This window comes from Rhineura floridana, chromosome 7 (genome assembly GCF_030035675.1).
Source record: "Rhineura floridana isolate rRhiFlo1 chromosome 7, rRhiFlo1.hap2, whole genome shotgun sequence".
Classification (NCBI taxonomy): domain Eukaryota; kingdom Metazoa; phylum Chordata; class Lepidosauria; order Squamata; family Rhineuridae; genus Rhineura; species Rhineura floridana.
The window spans coordinates 60,819,088-60,837,989 of NC_084486.1; the positions used below are offsets into that span (position 1 = coordinate 60,819,088).

General features: G+C 42.7%; 1 protein-coding gene across 6 annotated transcripts in view; it reads left to right on the forward strand.

Annotated features, from left to right (window-relative positions):
* Nucleotides 1-18,902, forward strand: part of ADAM12 (ADAM metallopeptidase domain 12) — a 396,536-nt gene that overhangs the window by 333,317 nt on the left and 44,317 nt on the right. For all 6 annotated transcript variants that reach the window (XM_061635685.1, XM_061635687.1, XM_061635688.1 and 3 more), the window contains 2 exons: nucleotides 15,334-15,442; nucleotides 15,527-15,725. In XM_061635685.1, coding sequence (XP_061491669.1) covers nucleotides 15,334-15,442; nucleotides 15,527-15,725 — 308 coding nt within the window. The remainder of the gene's footprint in view (nucleotides 1-15,333; nucleotides 15,443-15,526; nucleotides 15,726-18,902) is intronic.

An 18,902-nucleotide genomic window follows, 5' to 3' on the forward strand; every position in this document is an offset into this window, starting at 1 on the left:
AATGCCTTGAACTTGGTTCAGTAACAAATTGGCAGCCACTGCGGATCGCTGAGCAGAGGTGTAATATGATAACAGAGTCTCCGGTCAGTAGTCTGGGTGCAGCATTCTGAACTAATTGCAGTGTCCGAGTCAAGTGCAAGGGAAGCCCCAAACAGAGTGCATTGCAGTAATCCAGTCTTGAAGTCACCTGTGCTTGAACTACTGTGGCCAAGCTCTCCCAGTCAAGGAATGGGTGTAGTTGTCTTACAAGATGCAGCTGATAAAAGGCACTTCTAGCCACTGAGACTACCTGAGCCTCTGGTGACAGAGCTAAGTCCAAAAGCCCCCTTAGATTGCATACTTGCTCCTTCAGAGGCAGTGCAATTCCATCCAGAGCAGGCAATTGACCAATTTCTCAGACACAGGAACCACTCACCCCCAGTGTCTCCATCTTGCCAGGATTTCAACTCAGCTTTTTTTTTCTTCATTCATCCTGCCGCTGCATCCAGGCACTGGTCCAGGGCTTGCGCAGCCTCTCCTGAATTAGATGCTATGGAGAAGTAGAGCTGAGTGTCATCAGCATACTGATGACACTTTGCTCCAAAACCCCTAATGACCACTCCCAGCAGCTTCATATAGATAAATAGCTTCAGTGTTAAGATGGGACCCTGCGGCACCCCACAGCAGAACTGCCAGGGGGGCAAAATACAGTCACCCAGTGTACTCTCTGGACTTGGTTCTGTAGGTAGAATTGGAATCACCATAACATGGTATCCCCAATTCCCATACCTCGGAGCTGGTCCAGGAGAATACTGTGGTCAATGACATCGAAAGCTGCAGAGACATCAAGAAGCAGGAGCAAGGTTGCACTCCCTTGTCCCATTCTCTTTAAAGGTCACCCATCAGGGCAACCAAGGCTGACTCAGTCCCATGGCCAGGCCCGAACCCAGATTTGAATGGATCGAAATAATCTATGTTATCCAAGAATGCTTACAGCTGCCTCATTGCTACTCTCTCTACCGCCTTCTCCAAGAAGAGGATATTTGCAAATGATTGATTGTTGTTCCAATCCAAGGGGTCCAGGATTTCTTTAGGTGTGGCCACACCGCCACCTCTTTCAAGGCTGCAGGGACCACCCCCTCACACAATGAAGTGTTAAATACACTCTGGACCCAACCAGTCAAACCCACTGTGCTAGATTTAATAAGCGAGGATGGATAGGGATCAAAAGGGCACATGGTTGGACATGTGGCCGCCAGCATCTTGTCCACATCAGCTGACACTGATCCCACAACATGTTACTGACTCCAACATTGGATGCTTCATCTGAAACTGCAACAACAGCAGAGTCAAGGTAACTCCAAAGTTGATCAACTCTATCCTCAGAGCATGTAGCCAGTTGGTCACAGCAAGTCCTTGAGTGCTCCAGAGGCCCCTCTCCCACAGCGGGAGTCAGTAACCTCCTGACTGTTTGAAATAACCTCACTAACCAGCTGTTAGAGGATGCAGTGCAAGCTGCAAAATGAGCCTTCTTCTCAGTCCACACTGCCATATGATAGGTATGTGTGCACTAACCAGTGTTTGGTTGGCTTCGGAGTGAGCCTTGTGCCACCTGCATTCTAGTCTTTGTTTGGCTTGCTTCATAGCGCAAAGCCCCCAGAACACCACTTGGGCTCCACAACACCAGAAAGGATGCTCGGGAGCAATTGTGTCAACCACCTATTTTATATCGCCATCCCATAGCAAAACCAGGGCTTCAACAGGATCATCAGCTTTCTCCACTGAAAAATCCCCCAGAGCATTAAGGAACATGTCAGTTTCCGTCAGTTTCTGAGGGCAAGCCATTTGAATGGGCCCACTACCTTTATGGGGGGAATTGCCACTACCAGTCCAAACATCACTAGGTAATGGGTCTGACCATGACAAGAGAGTGCATTGCACACACCCTACCTTTGGTCCATCCCTTATATCACTTGGGGTAAAGCCTACATCAAGGGTGCATGCCCTGCCCAATGTTTTGGACCAATGACCATTTGACACAGTCCCATGGTTGTCATGAAGGCCATGTAGTCTCATGCTGGCCCAACAGCAGCCTCTGCATGGATGTTGAAGTCACCCAGAACTATTGTCCAGGGATTCTCCAAAACCACACCAGAGACCACTTCAGCAAGCTTGGTCAGGGATGCCACTGGGCAACAGGGTGGTCAGTAGACCAGCAGCATCCCAGTCTGTATTTCTGGCCCAACACCAGATACTGACCCTCTAAGCTCATCCCAAGATGAAGAGGTTTTCTAGTGAAGAGATGGTGCTTCTATGGACAGTAGCAACACCCCCCTCAACCCCCTAGTCTAGCCTGGTGTTGTATTGAATACCCAGATGGGTACAGCTGACTTAGGCCAGGCCCACCCAGCTTACCCATCCAAGCCACAGTGATACGTGCCAAGTCAGCCCCTTCTTCCATGATCAAGTCATGGATGAGCATGGTTTTATTATGGACTGACCTGGCATTCAATAACAGCACCACCAGACCAGAGTACTCAGTGCATAAGCTAGCAATAACTTCCAGGGGAGTGAGAGGGCTGAAGCAGGGCACAGGGACCAAACATCTAGGTCTCTGCCCCAGATGGTGGTCAGCTCCTCCATTCTGATTATACCTTCCCCTGCCTACCACCACAGAAATTTGACAGCATCTTCTCAACTCCCTGCTATCTGCCCACCCAGACACATCCTAGCATGATCAACTGACACAACATACAGCTGGAAGATTAGGGCCCCAGATAACAAACTAAGGCCCAATAGTAGGCACATCCCACACTGTCAGGAGGAAGATAATAATGCCACTCCAACACTTCTCCCTGCCTCTCACTCAGGGGGAACACCACCAAATCAATTTCTCCTCCCCCAGGTTCTCAACCTGGGTAAGGGTCATAGGCCTCTCACCCACAGTGCCTGGCCTACAGTCCTGTATCCTGACTGACAGATGGGGCTCCTCTGCCCCGGTACCTCCCAAAAGTAATGACCCAAAGGAGTGAGACCCTTTGGTGTAATCCCCTTTGGGAATTACCACAACACCTGTGGCAGAGCCTGTTCATATAGCAAGACAAGCTGTGAACCAGACCCAAACCCCACATGTATGCATTTAGCTAGCAATCAAACACTATCTCACTCTGCAATCAGCCCAAACTCACTCTTACCTGCAGACAGCTACCTCACAGGACAAACAAACCGATGCAGGCAACCACAAAAAACCCACACACACTCTTGCTGGCTGGAAGAGCAGGCCAGGCAGGGGCCAGGATGGTGCCAACTATCCCCTCCCTGCTTAATCTCCCGAGGCTCTGCTCTCAAGGGGGACAATGAGTCATAGCCCATTCTTATAGCAAAGCAGGTTCTGGACAACACCCAAACCCCAGCTGTGTGTACATAGCCAGCAAACAAACTTGTGCCCACTCCTTAATATTTGTGTGTTTGACTATTCTACCTCCTCTTCTCTTTGTGGCCCATGCTTAACCTCTCTTCAAGGATAATCCCAGGGAAGTGCAGTGCCATAGTCGGCCCTCTAGATTACATATGAATGTATGATGATAGTCAGATCCCATAAGGCAGCTGATTAATTAAGGCAATTGATAGAAGGCACTTCCAGAAACAATTGCCACCTGGCTTGAGCTGTAGCACTACTATCAAATGCCAGGTGGCAGCACTCAGCAGTGTTCTGGCTGGTCTTGTGGGTCCGGTGTTTTCTTTACAGCCCTTGTACAAGCACTTCATTAAGGATGTAAGTCTTAAGTGGCTGCAGGTGGTCTATAGGTTCCCTAACTGGAACTTCAATTGGGTCTTTACTGCTCTTATGGGTCTATCTTTTGAACCCATGGCAACTTGCTCCCTTAAGTTGCTGAATCTCAAGATGATGTTTCTGGTGGCTATCACTTTGGCCAGACACATTTCAGAACTAGGCGCTCTGTCATCTAATCTTCAGCGATGCATTTTTCATTCCAACAAGGTGGTGCTGCAGCCTGATCTCTCCTTCATTCCGAAGGTCAACTTGCTTTTCCACTGTTTCCAGGAGATAGTGTTGCCCTCATTTTCCTGTTCACTGGAATGGAAGTAGCACACCCTGGATGTCCATTGGGCCCTGCATTTCTGTCTAGATAGAACCCAGGAAATCCTAAAGTCGGAATTCCTGTTTGTTTCTTTTGCAGGGCCATCAGCTGGCAATAAAGTTTATGCCACTTCCATTTCTAGGTGACTGAGAGAGGTGATTGGGACTGCCTATGAAGCCTTGGGTAAACAGCCTCCAGCAGAGGTGTTGGCCCCCTCGCTGAGAGGAGCAGTGAGGCAGGTTTCCTATTGTAAATTTCTGTAAGGCGGCTACCTGGGTCTCTGTGCACACCATGAAACACTATCGGGCGGATGTGTTTTCTTCTTCCAATGCTGCGTTTAGAAGGAGTGCCACCCTGGGCTCCTACTGGGAGAAAGGGTGGGTATAAATCTAGTAAATAAATAAATAACAAAGGAAGGTGTTGCAAGGGTTGTTCCCACTTAGGCAGGTTGCAGAGGAAGCCTGCTCTTGGATGCTGTGTTTCATTTCTATCAACAGAGTATCCTCCACTCCAGTCTGCAAATAGCAATTCATGGTAAGTAAAAAAATTTCCCTTTCTCAGACAAATCCAGAGTTTGATTATGCAAACCAGAGGTGGGGTACTGGATCTGATTGGTGGGCTTTATCTCCTCTACTCCCCATGGGCCAGGTTTGACAGGTGGGTGGAGCCAACAACCTGTCAATCACCAAATATAATGATGATACCAGGTGAGTTGCTTTTGCCCCTATGCACTTTGCAAGCCCTGATGTGGCATTATAAAGCCCCATGCACAGGACTTTACAAGCCTAACTATTAGCTGATTGCCAGGGCTTGCAAGTGCCACCAATCTTGAAAACCCCTTTACAGCTTAGCTCTCAGTTGTATTGCCCATTGCCAGCCTATTAGTACCCACTTACCCAGGGACACTTTCCTTATGCCACCAGTCTTCAGACTAATTAGTAACAAAACACTAGAGGAGGGTTTCTATTTTTTACACTTCAAAAGGGCAAAGTCTGATTTTGCGGGAGAACCACTGAAAGGTTAGGCTTCATCTCCTTAGAAGGAGCAACCATACCTGCAAATTCCATCTAGTTCTGCAGAAAATAAAAAATTAGAGGGTTTTTTAAACAGGAATTGAAAGGTTCCCTGCACAAAAATCCCATAGATGGATTTGCGTGTAATTTGGCAGGCTTAAACTACTCTGGAAGAACACCTTTCCCTGTAAATTACTTCTGTGAAAAGAGTTCCCCATTATAGTCAATGGGAGAAAACAGAGCTTTGGATTTAACAGATCTGATGTAGACCCAAATAATGAGTTTAATTGGAAAGACATAGAGCAGACCTGAAACAGACTGAGTTGCTTCCCAGTGCTACAGATACAGGATGACTGTTGTAGCTGGTGTACACACCTATCACACAGTCCTTGAATTCCTGACCTGTGACTGTAGATGCCTTTGTCCTAAGTTGCATTCCAGGGGGCTGCTTCCCATGTTGCTGGTTCAGTACAGCATGGGAAGTATTCTGGCTAAGAAGAGGCTTCTGTCCCACCACCATGCTGAAAGCATCCCTTTAGTGAGCATAGGAAGCAAGACTGTTGACTTCTCATTCCACATTGATCCCTGTCAATCCTGTGGACTATTGGGAGCTTGACATCAGTTAAAGTGCTCTGCATATTGGATATCTATCAGAAGAGCTTCCTGGACTCTTGATGGCCTTTACTGCTGTTCAGGACCAATAGCATCAGGAAAGAGTGGAACTGGAGAAATGGTTACTCTTTTCCAGATAATGATATTTGGAAATGCTGTCTAATTCTGCAGGCTTCCTTGGTTTCATAACACCATTTACAATAGCTCAGTACCACCCTACTCCCCACACACATTTCTTTAATTCTCTTCCTCTCCTGCTAGAGGCTACTAACCTAATTGATCAGGCCACAGAAGCAAGTGAGGCCATCTGAGAACTGTCTAGTTTTTTGGCTGTGAACTAAAGAAATGTGTTCATCTGGGGAGGAAGGGAATATTCAAGTTGGCACCATCTCCTGTTTGTTTTTAACCTGACATGATTTAAAACAGGTCATTTAATTCTTGTAGAGAGGAAAAAGCAAAAGCTTTTGGCTGGAAAGGCTGACAGGACCTTAATTACTGGGGCACCAAACTCTGATTGTCAATAGCAAAGTAAGATAAAGTCTGTTCATCCAGCCCAGTTTAATATTGACTGGAAATACTTTCACAAATCATTTTGTCTTTGCCTCTTCAAGTAACAAAATAAAGAGAGACAAGGCTTTCTACTTTAGTTTATCTCCTGGAATTATGATAAATGGGCTCCCTCAAGAAATACAACATGTTTCGTGCTTCTTTAAATATCTTTCAAAGCTTTTGATGTGCATTTTTCTTTCACCCCCTAGTTCCATCTGTTCCCTTTACTTTTACACAAATATACCTAAAGCTATATTAGTATTAACATATGATTATAAAAGACCAACCAGAAGGACTGCAGCAAAACAAAGCTGGGTATAGACTATTGTTTTTCAGAGAGTTAAGAGTAGTTCGAAAGATGGGTCAGGTTGTGCATACTTACTGTTTACCACCAGTAAACAGGTTTTGCAGGGGTCTGTATTTCTTGAAAAACCTGGATAATCTATTTGATCAGAGACAACAGTGGGGCAAAAGAAACGTGTGTATAGTATGGAAAGTGATTCTTCCTTCAAACCATTTTCAAATGTCTATAGGAAAAAATGTGTGTGAAAAATCAGCTTTTGAGCATTGCTATTTTTACATAGAATGGTTTTAGATACAACATGTCATGACAAAACTTGTAGAACATGTTTTTATGCACATTTTGATGTACAAAACATAATCCTAGCTATAATTTTTCTCAGAAAAAAATGAAGGAAAAGCCAGTCACCCATACATTTTTATTTGTTTGGATGGTTATATAACGAATGATGTCACACATGATATTTTGTGTAGATAAATGTCACTGAAATAATTGTTTCACATAATGTACACCAAAGTGAAAATATATAAGAATGTTTAATAATTTCTGTCAACATTTTAAAATGAGCTATTGTAAGATTGCCATTTATTCCAAACATTGACAGTGCCTTAGGGTGGATATGAGTCTGTGTCCTCTTTATGCTTTCTTAAATGTATTTTTTAGGAAACCCCAAACCTGAATTTGGGATGCACATACTCAATTCCTTATTCATTTTTACATATTTTGGCTATTATTGGCAAGGGGACAGTGTGTGATATCCAAATAAAGCATTGAGCCAGACAAAACTCAGTGCCATCTCATAGAGGATTCTCTCCTGGAGGTGTGGGTATATCATTTGTTGTGGCCCAAAGATTATTTTGAGTTCCACATACCCAGTACCTTATTATCTTCTTCATATTTTGGCTATTATTGGCATTATTATATTATTTATGCTAGCTGTTGTTGAAGCACCCAAAAACGTATAGTGTAACATACATTTTATGGATATAGTGTCATGGTTCTTGAGATAGATGCTGGAGGAGGATGGTTACTGGCAATTTTGGAAAATAGCTGCTAGATTTATGCCAACCTGCACATGTTATCTACCCATTTTTAAAATTTCATACTATGTCTTCCAAGTGGAAATTGCTGTCAGTAATGACTTTCTTGCAGAACCCTGTTCCAGGGAGAGTGCTAATAAAGGACGAAGCTACACAGGAAGGAAGTTGCTCACTTGGATTTCAGCACACAACTTTAATTCTTTCTGCCTAGGTTTATGTTTTATACATCGAAATTGTGCATGCTCTACAAGTTTTGGTAAGATGTGTAATACCCAAAACCATTCTACAGAGGAGACCAACGCTCAAATGTTGATACTCCATTTTTTAAAACAATTTTTTCAATTTTTTAAAACAATTTATTTTGGCCATAATGCATCTTGAATTGCATGTGCCAATAAAGTGTTAAGCAATGATGGGGGCAGAATGGAGTACCTGGACTACTTTGAAAGCCCTTCAGAATGACTTCTTATTGAGGGGAAAAAAGGAGTAACTCCCAGACTTGAGTCCAGGTGCATCCTTTATTCACCTTCCATCCTGACCATTCATAAGAATTATAACATGCTTCACTTCTCAAAGCCCAGTCAATCACCCCTTTCACTCTCTGAGGATATGAATGAACAGTGCTTCTAGATCCATTACTTTGAAACAAGTCCCACTAAAAAAAACCTGGAGCTAGTAGAGGCCCAGAGGTGTGTGTGTTTCTTCCTTTTTAGGAATCCTGGGGGAGGGGCATATGCACATAAACACTTTGTGGCTCTTGCAGTGCTAGGAAACTACAGATTACAGCACTCTCTAGTGACTTTCACAATCTCTCCTCCTCGTTATTCAAAGGAGGAAGTCAATCTCATCCCATACTTCTGTATGGCAGGTTTCTTTCAATCCTTTTATGTCTTTCTCCCCAGTCGGTATAGTTGGCTTAGGCAGCCCTATAAAACTCAGTGCAGGATTGCAGTGCCCATGATACTATGCTCCACTCTTCCTCCAGCCCTGTATCCTTTATATGTTGGCTAAGCAGCCCCAGCATGTTCCCCAGCACTTATCACTGCCAATGCTTGATCTATGGTAGCTAAATAGAACTTCTATGTACTGAGGCAGTCTTCTTCTGAATACCACATGTTGGGGGGAGGGGGCTAACTGCCAAGCACAATGGAGGCATAACATTCCCACCACATCAGCTCCCCCAGGGTCGTCCCTCCAAATACCCAAAAGTCATTCTAGAGTAATTTATGCCCTCATTGTGCCCTAATAAACCAGGGTGGGATCTATGTTTTATACCTAGGGGTGACTGTAAAACATAAGCAAATGTTGGATGGACGGACAGACGGACGGACGCTGGTTGTAAATATCAGAGAAGTCCTTTGTGCCCTGTGGCATCTAGCAGGCTAGGTAGACCTTTTGGTCTGATCCAGCAAGGCAATTCTTAAGTTAGTCACTGCATGAATGTATTCAGTTTGAGAGAAAGACTGGGAGCTATCTATAAAACTTGTCTATTCACTGTCAAATTCCTTTATGTCATGCAGGTGAGATAAAGCTCCAGTTAAAGTGTGATTTTTAAGCCTGAAAGTGAAAAATCAGTCAGAAATATACTCACATCCTTTCAATGTAATTCTTCCTCCTCTGCCAACCTCATCAAAAAGAATCTTGCATGTGCAGATTCTACTCAAATGCATTTGCCTTTCATTGAGCAATCAAGAAAGGCATTTCAAACAGACTAAAAATATTAAAATTCACTGTGTAACTTTTTTCCTGCACTTTTCATTCTGCACATCAATAGTTATAATTATTGCTTATGATTTAGTGTTAAAGAGAGAGAAATATTCTTTGTTGATCTTTTTTAATTGTTCCAGATGTGAGAATCCTCCTGATCTTAAGGATATCCAACATCACAGAGATATTTAGTGATAATGAAGCCGTTTTGATACCTTGGAGATATCAAGCTATTGTCTCTCCAAACCATCAATTTATAGTGCAACAAATATGTAGCTGTTCATAATTTGATTTATACAATTGGATGCCATATATGGTATCTCAAGAAATTTCTTCTAAGTAATGGATATCTAATTCATCCAGCACTCAAACAGCGCCTCATATGGAGAAGCCCCTTGTTGGTTTAAGCCATGGCAGTGCCGTCAGACCTGTTCTCCCTAAAAGTTATCCATAAATGGTACATCACTTCAGTACTAGAATTACTGGTTCTACTAGTGCCAACTGCTGGAGAGCATGTGATCAACATGGAACATACTTACATATGTGGTGGCTTTGTCCCTCTATAGAAAAAAATTGGAAGGATGTATTTTCTGAAATTGCGTTAATTATGAGGCAGTCTGTTGCCATGTTTCCAGAATTAGCACTATTAAATCTGTTTATGGGTTCTACCCAAAATGTGTTTTTTACAAAATTGATTTTGTTACTAGTGGTAGCTGCCTGATTGGAGATAGCTCACAAATGGCACACTTTGGAAGGACTCTCTTTGACCTCTTGGTATGGCCAGGTCTGAACAGTAGCCCTGGAAGAAAAATTAACTGCACAAATCAGAAAAGTACAAGCATGCACATATTTGATCTCATATGGTACCACTTTATTCAATTTGTTAATGTTCATGAACCACAGCTTCACCCTCCTTGTTCTCATGGCAACCTATGGAGATCTACTTTGGGACAATGATGGATCTTTGTCTGTTGCTTTCCGTATGTTATGTCCAACTATGAATGAAATTGTCTTTTTCCATGCTTTTTATTTCCTGTTAATGTTCAACAAAATGTTAACAAAATATTCAAACCCTCCCCCAAATCTAAGTGGCCTTGGACTCAATACCAAGGTAAAACTGGCACACAACATCTGCACATTACATCTTGAGAATAGTCGTTTTTGGCTGCCTTGCATGTCCCCACTTTTCAGGCTGAGAATGCCCCATATTGTGTGCTAGAGTACACATTATGCAGTCTTTTGAGAAAAAGGAAAAGAGCACAACCATAACAGCAAGGCTATCCCTCTACAGCAAAGCTGTCTCTATTGTCTTTGAATCAGGACTTGCAGGACTGGCTTACAAAGACTAAAAAGCAGTAGAGACTATCTTTGAACTGATTTTCTGTATAAGAAATTCCCACATATGTCATACATTCCCAACTTTGTAATATATTCTGGATTTTAATGAGTAAGTTATAGAGACAGATGCTACTCTCCATAGACTGTCTATACTCACTTTTCCCCATCTTTGGGTCCCCAGATGTTGCTAGACAACAATTCTCATCATTCCTGACCATTGGTCATGCTGGCTGGGTCTAACAGAAGTTGTAGTCCAACAATATCTAGGGACTCAAAGGCTGGGAAAGGCTGGTCTATACCAAGAACTGGTGTATATTTTATTGGGAAGTGGGGAAGAAAGAGGCACTGTTCACTCACACCTCATTTTCTTGCTTCTACTATAATATGTGAAGTAGAAGTTGTGGGTGTCATTAAGGGAGATATGTATATTCAGATGACATTTGGATTGTACTGATCTCTCAGAACACCCACCTTGCACTCTGATTCAGTCTTAGAAGAGGAGGGACTGGCCAGATCAACCAGACCAATGGCACCTGAGGCAGAGGTGCTAGAAACTGACCCAGACCCCAACATCAATACCAGGCCAGAGTCACAGCCCATTGGATTGGGGCCTCTAAAGTCAAGGATTCCTGAATTAGGGCCTCTGAAGTCCATCGCCTTAGAGCCTGCATTCCCAAGGAAACAACTCCCTCCATGCCAGAGATCCACATTCCCATTTCAGCCCATCAGTCCAGGCAACCTGTGAGGAGGGAATTGTCTAAGAGGAAGAGTGCTAGACTCCAAATGAGGCCTTTTGCTTTAAGGTATTCCACTTCTTAATGAAGGGCAGAACCTAGGAGGAATGGTCCAGACCTGGAGGCGTAAAAGGTCAGTCCAGTCTTACACTTTGTTGGAACAAGTTGTTCATTTGGAACTTTCCATTGTGCTGCAGCTACTTGTGCTTTGTGCTGCTCTTGCTGTACTCAGGAAAAGACAAGATCTCCAGAACTGTGATATCCATGAGTTCCAATTTACAAATTGCAGCAAAGTGGGAAAGAGAAGCAAGAATGTATTTGCTTCCCCACTTTTCAGTAATGCATAAAATGGCCTTTGAGTTATGAGTAAATATAAATGTACTACCTTCAAGTCGATTCTGACTTATGGCGACCCTATGAATAGGGTTTTCATGAAGCTGAGAGGTAGTGTCTGACCCAAGGTCACCCAGTGAGCTTCATGGCTATGTGGGGATTCGAACCTTGGTCTCCCAGGTCGTAGTCCAACACCTTAACCCAGCCTTTCCCAACCAGTGTGCCTCCAGATGTTGTTGGACCACAATTCCCATCTTTCCTGACCATTGGCAATGCTGGCTGAGGCTGATGGGAGTTGTGGTCCAACAACATCTGGAGGCACACTGGTTGAGAAAGGCTGCCTTAACCACTACACCACACTGGCTCTCAAGTTATGAGTAGACCATTTAAATCTAGGGGGATTTCACTTTAACTTCATATATATTTATATATATGTATATTAAGCTCATCTTCAATTGAGGATATGCTATTAGTCAGGCTGCTCACCATGAAATGTAGGTAGTTAATTGCAGTTTTAATCTTAAGATATATAATTATTTTAAATCACAATTAGTTTTCCCACCCATTCCAGGTATAATATATATATTACAATGTACTCTCTTGCCAGCAATTCATCTATTAAATATAGCTATTACATTTATATCCTGCCTTTCTTCCAAGGAAATCAAGGCAGTATGCATGGTTCTCTCACCTGCACATTTTATCCTCACAACAACCCTGTGAGGTTGGTTGTACTGACCAGTGAGCTTCATGGCTCAGTAAGGATTGGAACCTGGCCATTCCCAGCCCTAGTCCAAAGCTCTAACTCTCTCCGCCACTCTGTCAGTTATGGTTATGTGTGCCCAGTCTTAGTAACTTTCCAAGTAATTAAATGCATGACAACCACGAAGCTCACTGGGTGACCTTGGGCCAGTCACTGCCTCTCAGTCTAACATACTTCACTGGGTTGTTGTGAGGATAAAATTGGGAGGGGAGAACCAAATACACCACCTTCAAGAGATGAAATATAAGGTGGAATATAGATGTAATAAATAAATAAACCTGAACATGGAGTGCTGCTTTGTGTGTGTTTTGCATGAGGGGTTTCTTATTTATTTATTTTGAGCCTATAATAATACACATGTAGTGCAACCAATACTAACTCAGAAGTCCCATTCACTTACTTGACAGTTTGCACACTGAAGATTGCAGCCTGTGTGCCATCCTATACAGATTTACTCCATAAGTCCCATTGTCTTCAGTAGGCTTACTCCCAACAATGTGTCATAGGATTTCAGCCTCAGTAAATGTTATTCAAGGATATAGGATTGTCTCCTTTAATGAAGTTTAATTCTCAGGTCAAGTTCACTAGTAGGATTAGAAATGGTGTGCAAGTTCAGAGGATTTCAACATTTTTATAACATATTCCATGGATACTAATGTGAAGAAAAACTTCTGTAAGAAGTTGTACAATAAGCTGCTTAAGTTGGGGGAAATGTTTGGAACTTCCAGTGTCAGATGTTGAAGATGAAATCAGATTAATGCTGATTTTATATGTATCAGATGAAAATATAAAATGGTAAAATATTATTCATTCTGTAAAAGAAATTTATTATATGAAATTCCATTAAGACCCTACACTAATTCTTCTGGGCTATTACAAAAGCACTGATTAAAATAATCATATAGAACCATGGTTGGAAATGTTAACCACTGCTAGACTTTTGCCAGCAAAATACTGGAACAGGAGATTATGTCATTCCATGCTAATGACCCATCTTAAGAAGATCGTTGTACTACCGAAATAACTTCTTACAGATGTTTTTCTTCAAATTAGTAGCTATAGAATAATTTGGGCCAATCATATTATACCATTATTTATATGTCACATTATATGTCACTGTCATCCTCTCCCCAGTAGTACACATTTAAAATCATAATCTAATTTTAAATGCCTCTGAGAATACTGACCTTTCTCTAGACTCAACAGTTTATCTTCTAGAATATGAGTGTCCTTTCATGTTGTAATGGAATAGAGTTGGGACCAGAAGAAAATGTCAGCCAGGAAGTACTGATCATAGTTTTAATATGTTTATACAACTAAGGGTTGTTTTTATTTTAGTTGTGTTTTATTATTTTATCATGAAAAGTGGCTATTTTCCCTCCTTTGTGCCCTGACCTCAAATCATGTGGACAGACACTTCCAAGATTTTCTAGATTGGGGTGGCAGAGCTTGGAAAAGTTACTTTTTTGAACTACAACTCCCATCAGCCCCAGCCAGTATGGCCACTGGATTGGGCTGATGGGAGTTGTAGTTCAAAAAAATAACTTTTCCAAGCTCTGGAATGGGTTGCATTTCTTCATAGCCCACCTTTGGGGGGATGCATGTCAGTGATGGTTGGGGCTGTAGGCAAAAGTAGATTGCCAGAGGTTAAAATTAGGTGTGGCCAGGGGCAAAAGCAAGTGGAACAACAGTTGTGACTCTCATCTTTGTATAGTAAACTACATTCCAGCTATGGAAAAATCAAGTTTCTACACACACACGCACACGCGCACACGCACACACACACACACACACACACACACACACACACACATGCACATATATTTCCATCCAGGCAGGCAAGAAGCATTATCACAGTTCAAGGACATATTTGAGCTGGACAAAAAGTAGAGCTCAGAGCAGGGCTAGCAAGGGGATGCCCTGAGGCATAAATACAGAAGGATAGAGGATTGCATTCAGGCTCCAGGCCTAAGGTTCCCCATCCATATTGTAGATAATTCTTTATTGTGATGCATATCTCTTATATTTAATCTGTAAAATATGCATGTTATAGTTTTATTGGTGTTTGTTGGCTTTAAGTTGCAATCATAAAAATGCTTACTAGAAAGTAAGTCCCACTGAACACAGTGGGACTTATTTGCAAATAACCATGCAAAGGAGCTATCACTAGTTGGTGTATGTTATTAGACAAAATGACCAAGAAAGGGCAATGAGCTTGAAAAGGTGATGCCCTAGCATGAAGGACCATTCTGACAGCAGCCTTCTTCAGTTTGGAGGAAAGGCAAATACCTTTCCCCGGATAACCCAATGGAAACTCATCCACCTGAAATTAGAGATTCCAAATCCAGACCCTGAAGGGCTACAGCCCCCTTAAAAACTGAATAGAAGGAACAATGTTGTGAGATGTGTCTTTTCCCATAACAGTTACCTTCTTTTCATCTCTTTAGAAGAGCCAACACAAGCTCTGAGCCTGGCAAGAATTCTTGAACTATGTATGTTTCACTGCTCCCTTTCAGTTGTGAGGTCCAGGAGGAGCCAGCATGGGTTGAAGCATCCAGCACATTTAGGCTAATGAAATTTTGCCATGGATCTCTGAAATCAGAGCCAGCTGGATGGATCTCAAGGGTTAGGTTTCACAACAGAGCAAGACAACTATCTGAAGGAAGTTGTAGTCATCAGGGAAACCTGTAGATGTGCCCATAACCATCCTACCCACCCCCAAATCAATCTTGAGCCCAGTGCAGCTAGACAAAGCCCATCCCTTTTGCTTCTTTCTCCACTGTCGTATTCTGCTTTTCCCTACCAAGATGACATCTTTGGGCATTGTATACTTTATGTTTAAAATGGTTTTGCTTCTATTTTAGGTGCTAAGCCTGCCCCTGGGATATGCTTTGAGAGAGTCAACTCTGCAGGTGATCCTTATGGAAACTGTGGCAAGGATTCAAAAAGTTATTTTGCCAAGTGTGAACCCAGGTATATGCTTTTTATATGCCCAGTGGAAAACCAGCTGAAGCAGTCCTAGTGGTAGATGCTAATTAAATTATTTTTCCCCTATAGAGATGCTAAATGTGGAAAAATTCAGTGTCAAGGGGGAGCAAATCGACCTGTGATAGGTACCAATGCTGTCTCCATAGAAACAAACATCCCATTACAAGAAGGAGGCAAAATTCTATGCCGAGGAACCCACGTTTACTTGGGGGATGACATGCCTGACCCTGGTCTTGTCCTGGCTGGAACAAAATGTGAAGATGGAAAAGTAAGTTTCAAAAATCCTTTTCCCACACTCCAATGTGTTTCTAAAGGAGCGTTCAGTCCTGGTCTTTCAAATGGATATCCATTTAAGTGAAGTCCTATATTTTTTCAGTCTCACTCTCTGCATTTTTGTGTTAACAGTTTGGCAGGCCAAATGAAAATGCTTATGCAAACAATTATCCTATTTTAAGTATAACCAAAGAGTTCATTGAGAATGAATTGGAATCAGTTCATTGTTTAGCCAGAAGGCCTAACTATCAATTTTTACATAAAAATGCTGAAGCAAGAGTTTGTCGTGCCAGTGAAATACATTCTGTCTGCAATTTTTTTTTCATGCTGCAGCTAGCTACTGACAAATATTACCACTTCTGGAGAGAATCGCATGAAGAAAGAGTGAGTGAGTGATGGTGGCTAAATGTCAGGCTGCATATATGCTTACTTAATGGATTATCAGTTCACAAAATATTTGTGTTCAAAGATTTATAGAAAGCACCATATTCTGAAGTCTCCTTATAGTTGCAGCTAATATTAAGACATATGAACAGTGGTGCAGTTAGGTAATTTTAGACTCTGGACTTAATGGTCTTACAATGGACCTCTCTTTAGATGGTAATGTATATTACTTCACTTACAAATGAATAAATAAAGTCAAGGTCTGAATGAACATCATATATTTCTATCACATAGGTATGGAAGAATTTAAAACTTTATAAAAATAGGCTAACAGCTGGTAGCCAATAGAATGTACAATAATGATCAAAGCATCTTATGTACTTTACAGCATTGCAATTCAAACACAGTGTGTAATATCACATAAAGATTTGGCTGTCCTGACGAAAGAGTGGTTATTGGGATGTAGAGCATGGAGTCATTACTGTGATGATGACACACAACTGTATTTCCCCTATAACATCCTAATCAGGTGTGGCTGTGCAGGAATTGGACCAGTGCCTAGGTGCAGTAGTGGACCAGTGACTGAGCTTGAATCCTGGTAAGATGGCTCTGTAGGCGAGCCGTTCCCAGGTCTTGGAAATGAGTCAGTTGCCTGTTCTGTTTGGGGTTGCACTCCTGCTGTGAAGTAGCAAATATGTAATTTGGAGGTGCTCCTGGATTCATCTTTGACACTGAAGACCCTAGTGGCTTCACTGGCTAGGAGTAGCTTCTGCCAGCTTCAGCTGGTGCGAAAGCTTCAGCTGTTCCTGGATCAGAAAGCTTAGCTACAGTAGTCCAGTGTTGGTAACCTCCAGACTGGATTACTCCAGAGGCATTCCATGTGGGGCTTCCTTTAAGGATGGTCCAGAAGCTGCAGCTACTGCAGAATGCAGCAGCAAGGCTGTTGAAGGGGTGCCATGTGAACAAAGTTGCGCTATCAACAGAGCTGCTGAAAGAGCTGCACTGACTGCCAAACCAAGTTTAAGGTCTTGCTACTGGCATACGAAAGATCCTCTGTGGCGCAGAGTGGTAAGCGGCGGTAACGCAGCCGAAAGCTCTGCTCACGGCTGGAGTTCGATTCCAAAGGAAGGAGGAAGTCGAATCTCTGGTAAAAGGGGTCGAGGTCCACTCAGCCTTCCATCCATCCGTGGTCGGTAAAATGAGTACTCAGCATATGCTGTGGGGTAAAGAAAGGCTGGGGAAGGAACTTGCAATCCCACCCCATATATACGGTCTGCCTAGTAAACATCGCAAGATGTCACCCTGAGTTGGAAACGGCTCGCACTACAAGTGCGGGGACACCTTTACCTTTTACTGGCATACGAAGCCCTGACCAAGTTGGGATCAGGTTATCTCTGGGAATGCCTTAGCTTGTATACCCCTGCCTAATCACTTTGATCTTTGGGAGAAACACTCTTAATAGTGTGTGCTCCCAAGGTTCATCTTGCGTCCATAAAGACCATGGCCTTTAGCATGCTGGCACCTGCCTCTGGAATATGCTCCCAACATCACGCATCATAATCATCATCATCATTAGGGATGAAATGGAACTCCTGAATTCAGACTTAGCATCTGCTTTTTAAACAGCCCACAATATTCTCTACCTTTGTGGAGTGAATTGCTTTGCTCTGAACTTCAGCAGCTTTTACATGACACCAGATTAGCTCCAAGCAGGAACAGAGCAAGCCAAGCCTACTGAAAGTTTAAAATGCAAGAGAGAAACTTGAGAGTCTCAACCACATTTTCAAGATTTTCTAGGCTTCCCTTTTAATCTCTGAAGTATTAACCCTCTAAAATGCTGTACTCCAAACATTTTTTAGATTACTACGGTTGATGATCCAGCTATGTTGATGTATTAAGCTGACCTACTGATTTGTGATGTATTTAGTGCTTGTTTATGAGTGTAATTTTATAGTAGGTTTTATGCTGTTCATCAGCATTTTTTGCAAATAAATAATATTTTTTGTAAATAAATAATAAAGAACATGGCTCAGTAGTTAATAGGCAGCCATTACAGTTCTTTCAGCACAGTGTAATATGTGTATAGCTAGGGACCCCACTCAGTACCCCAGCTGTTGCATTCTGCACAAGCTGCAACTTCCAAACCAAGCATAGGGGCAGCTTCACATTCAGCACATTATAGGAAACTGCCCATGATGTTACCAGTGTGTGAACCACAGTAGCCAGGTTATCCCTATCCAGAAAGAGGAACTGAAGTTAGCAGTGTGTATTCCTTGCCATTAAGGCCACCTGGGCCTCCAGGGACAAAGATAAGCCCAGAGCACCCCCCAGATTGCATACCTGTTCCTTTGGAGGGAATCTGTCACCATCCAGAACAGGTAAACAACCCAGTTCCTGGAATGGGAAATACCCATCCACAGAGTTCTTCTCTTCTCAGGATTCACTTTAAGTTTATTAGCCCTTATCCAGGCTATGACTGCTCCATGTTTAGATATTACATGACTGCTCCTGATTCAGATTTTATGGGAAAATAGAGCTGGGTGTCATCAGCATACTGATGGCTCTTCATCCCATATCTCTTCATGACTGCTTCCTCTAGATTCATATCACCCAGAGGTTGGGAACCTCAGGCCCAGAGGCCAAATGTGTCCCTCTAGACCTGTCTTTCTGGCTCTCAGAACTCTCCCCAGGCCTTACCCCTCATTGGTCATGCTTCACACCCCAAATAGTTTTGGATGAAACAAGTCCTTGAACTCTGATGATGCCTTTTGCTTGTCTGGATGGGAAG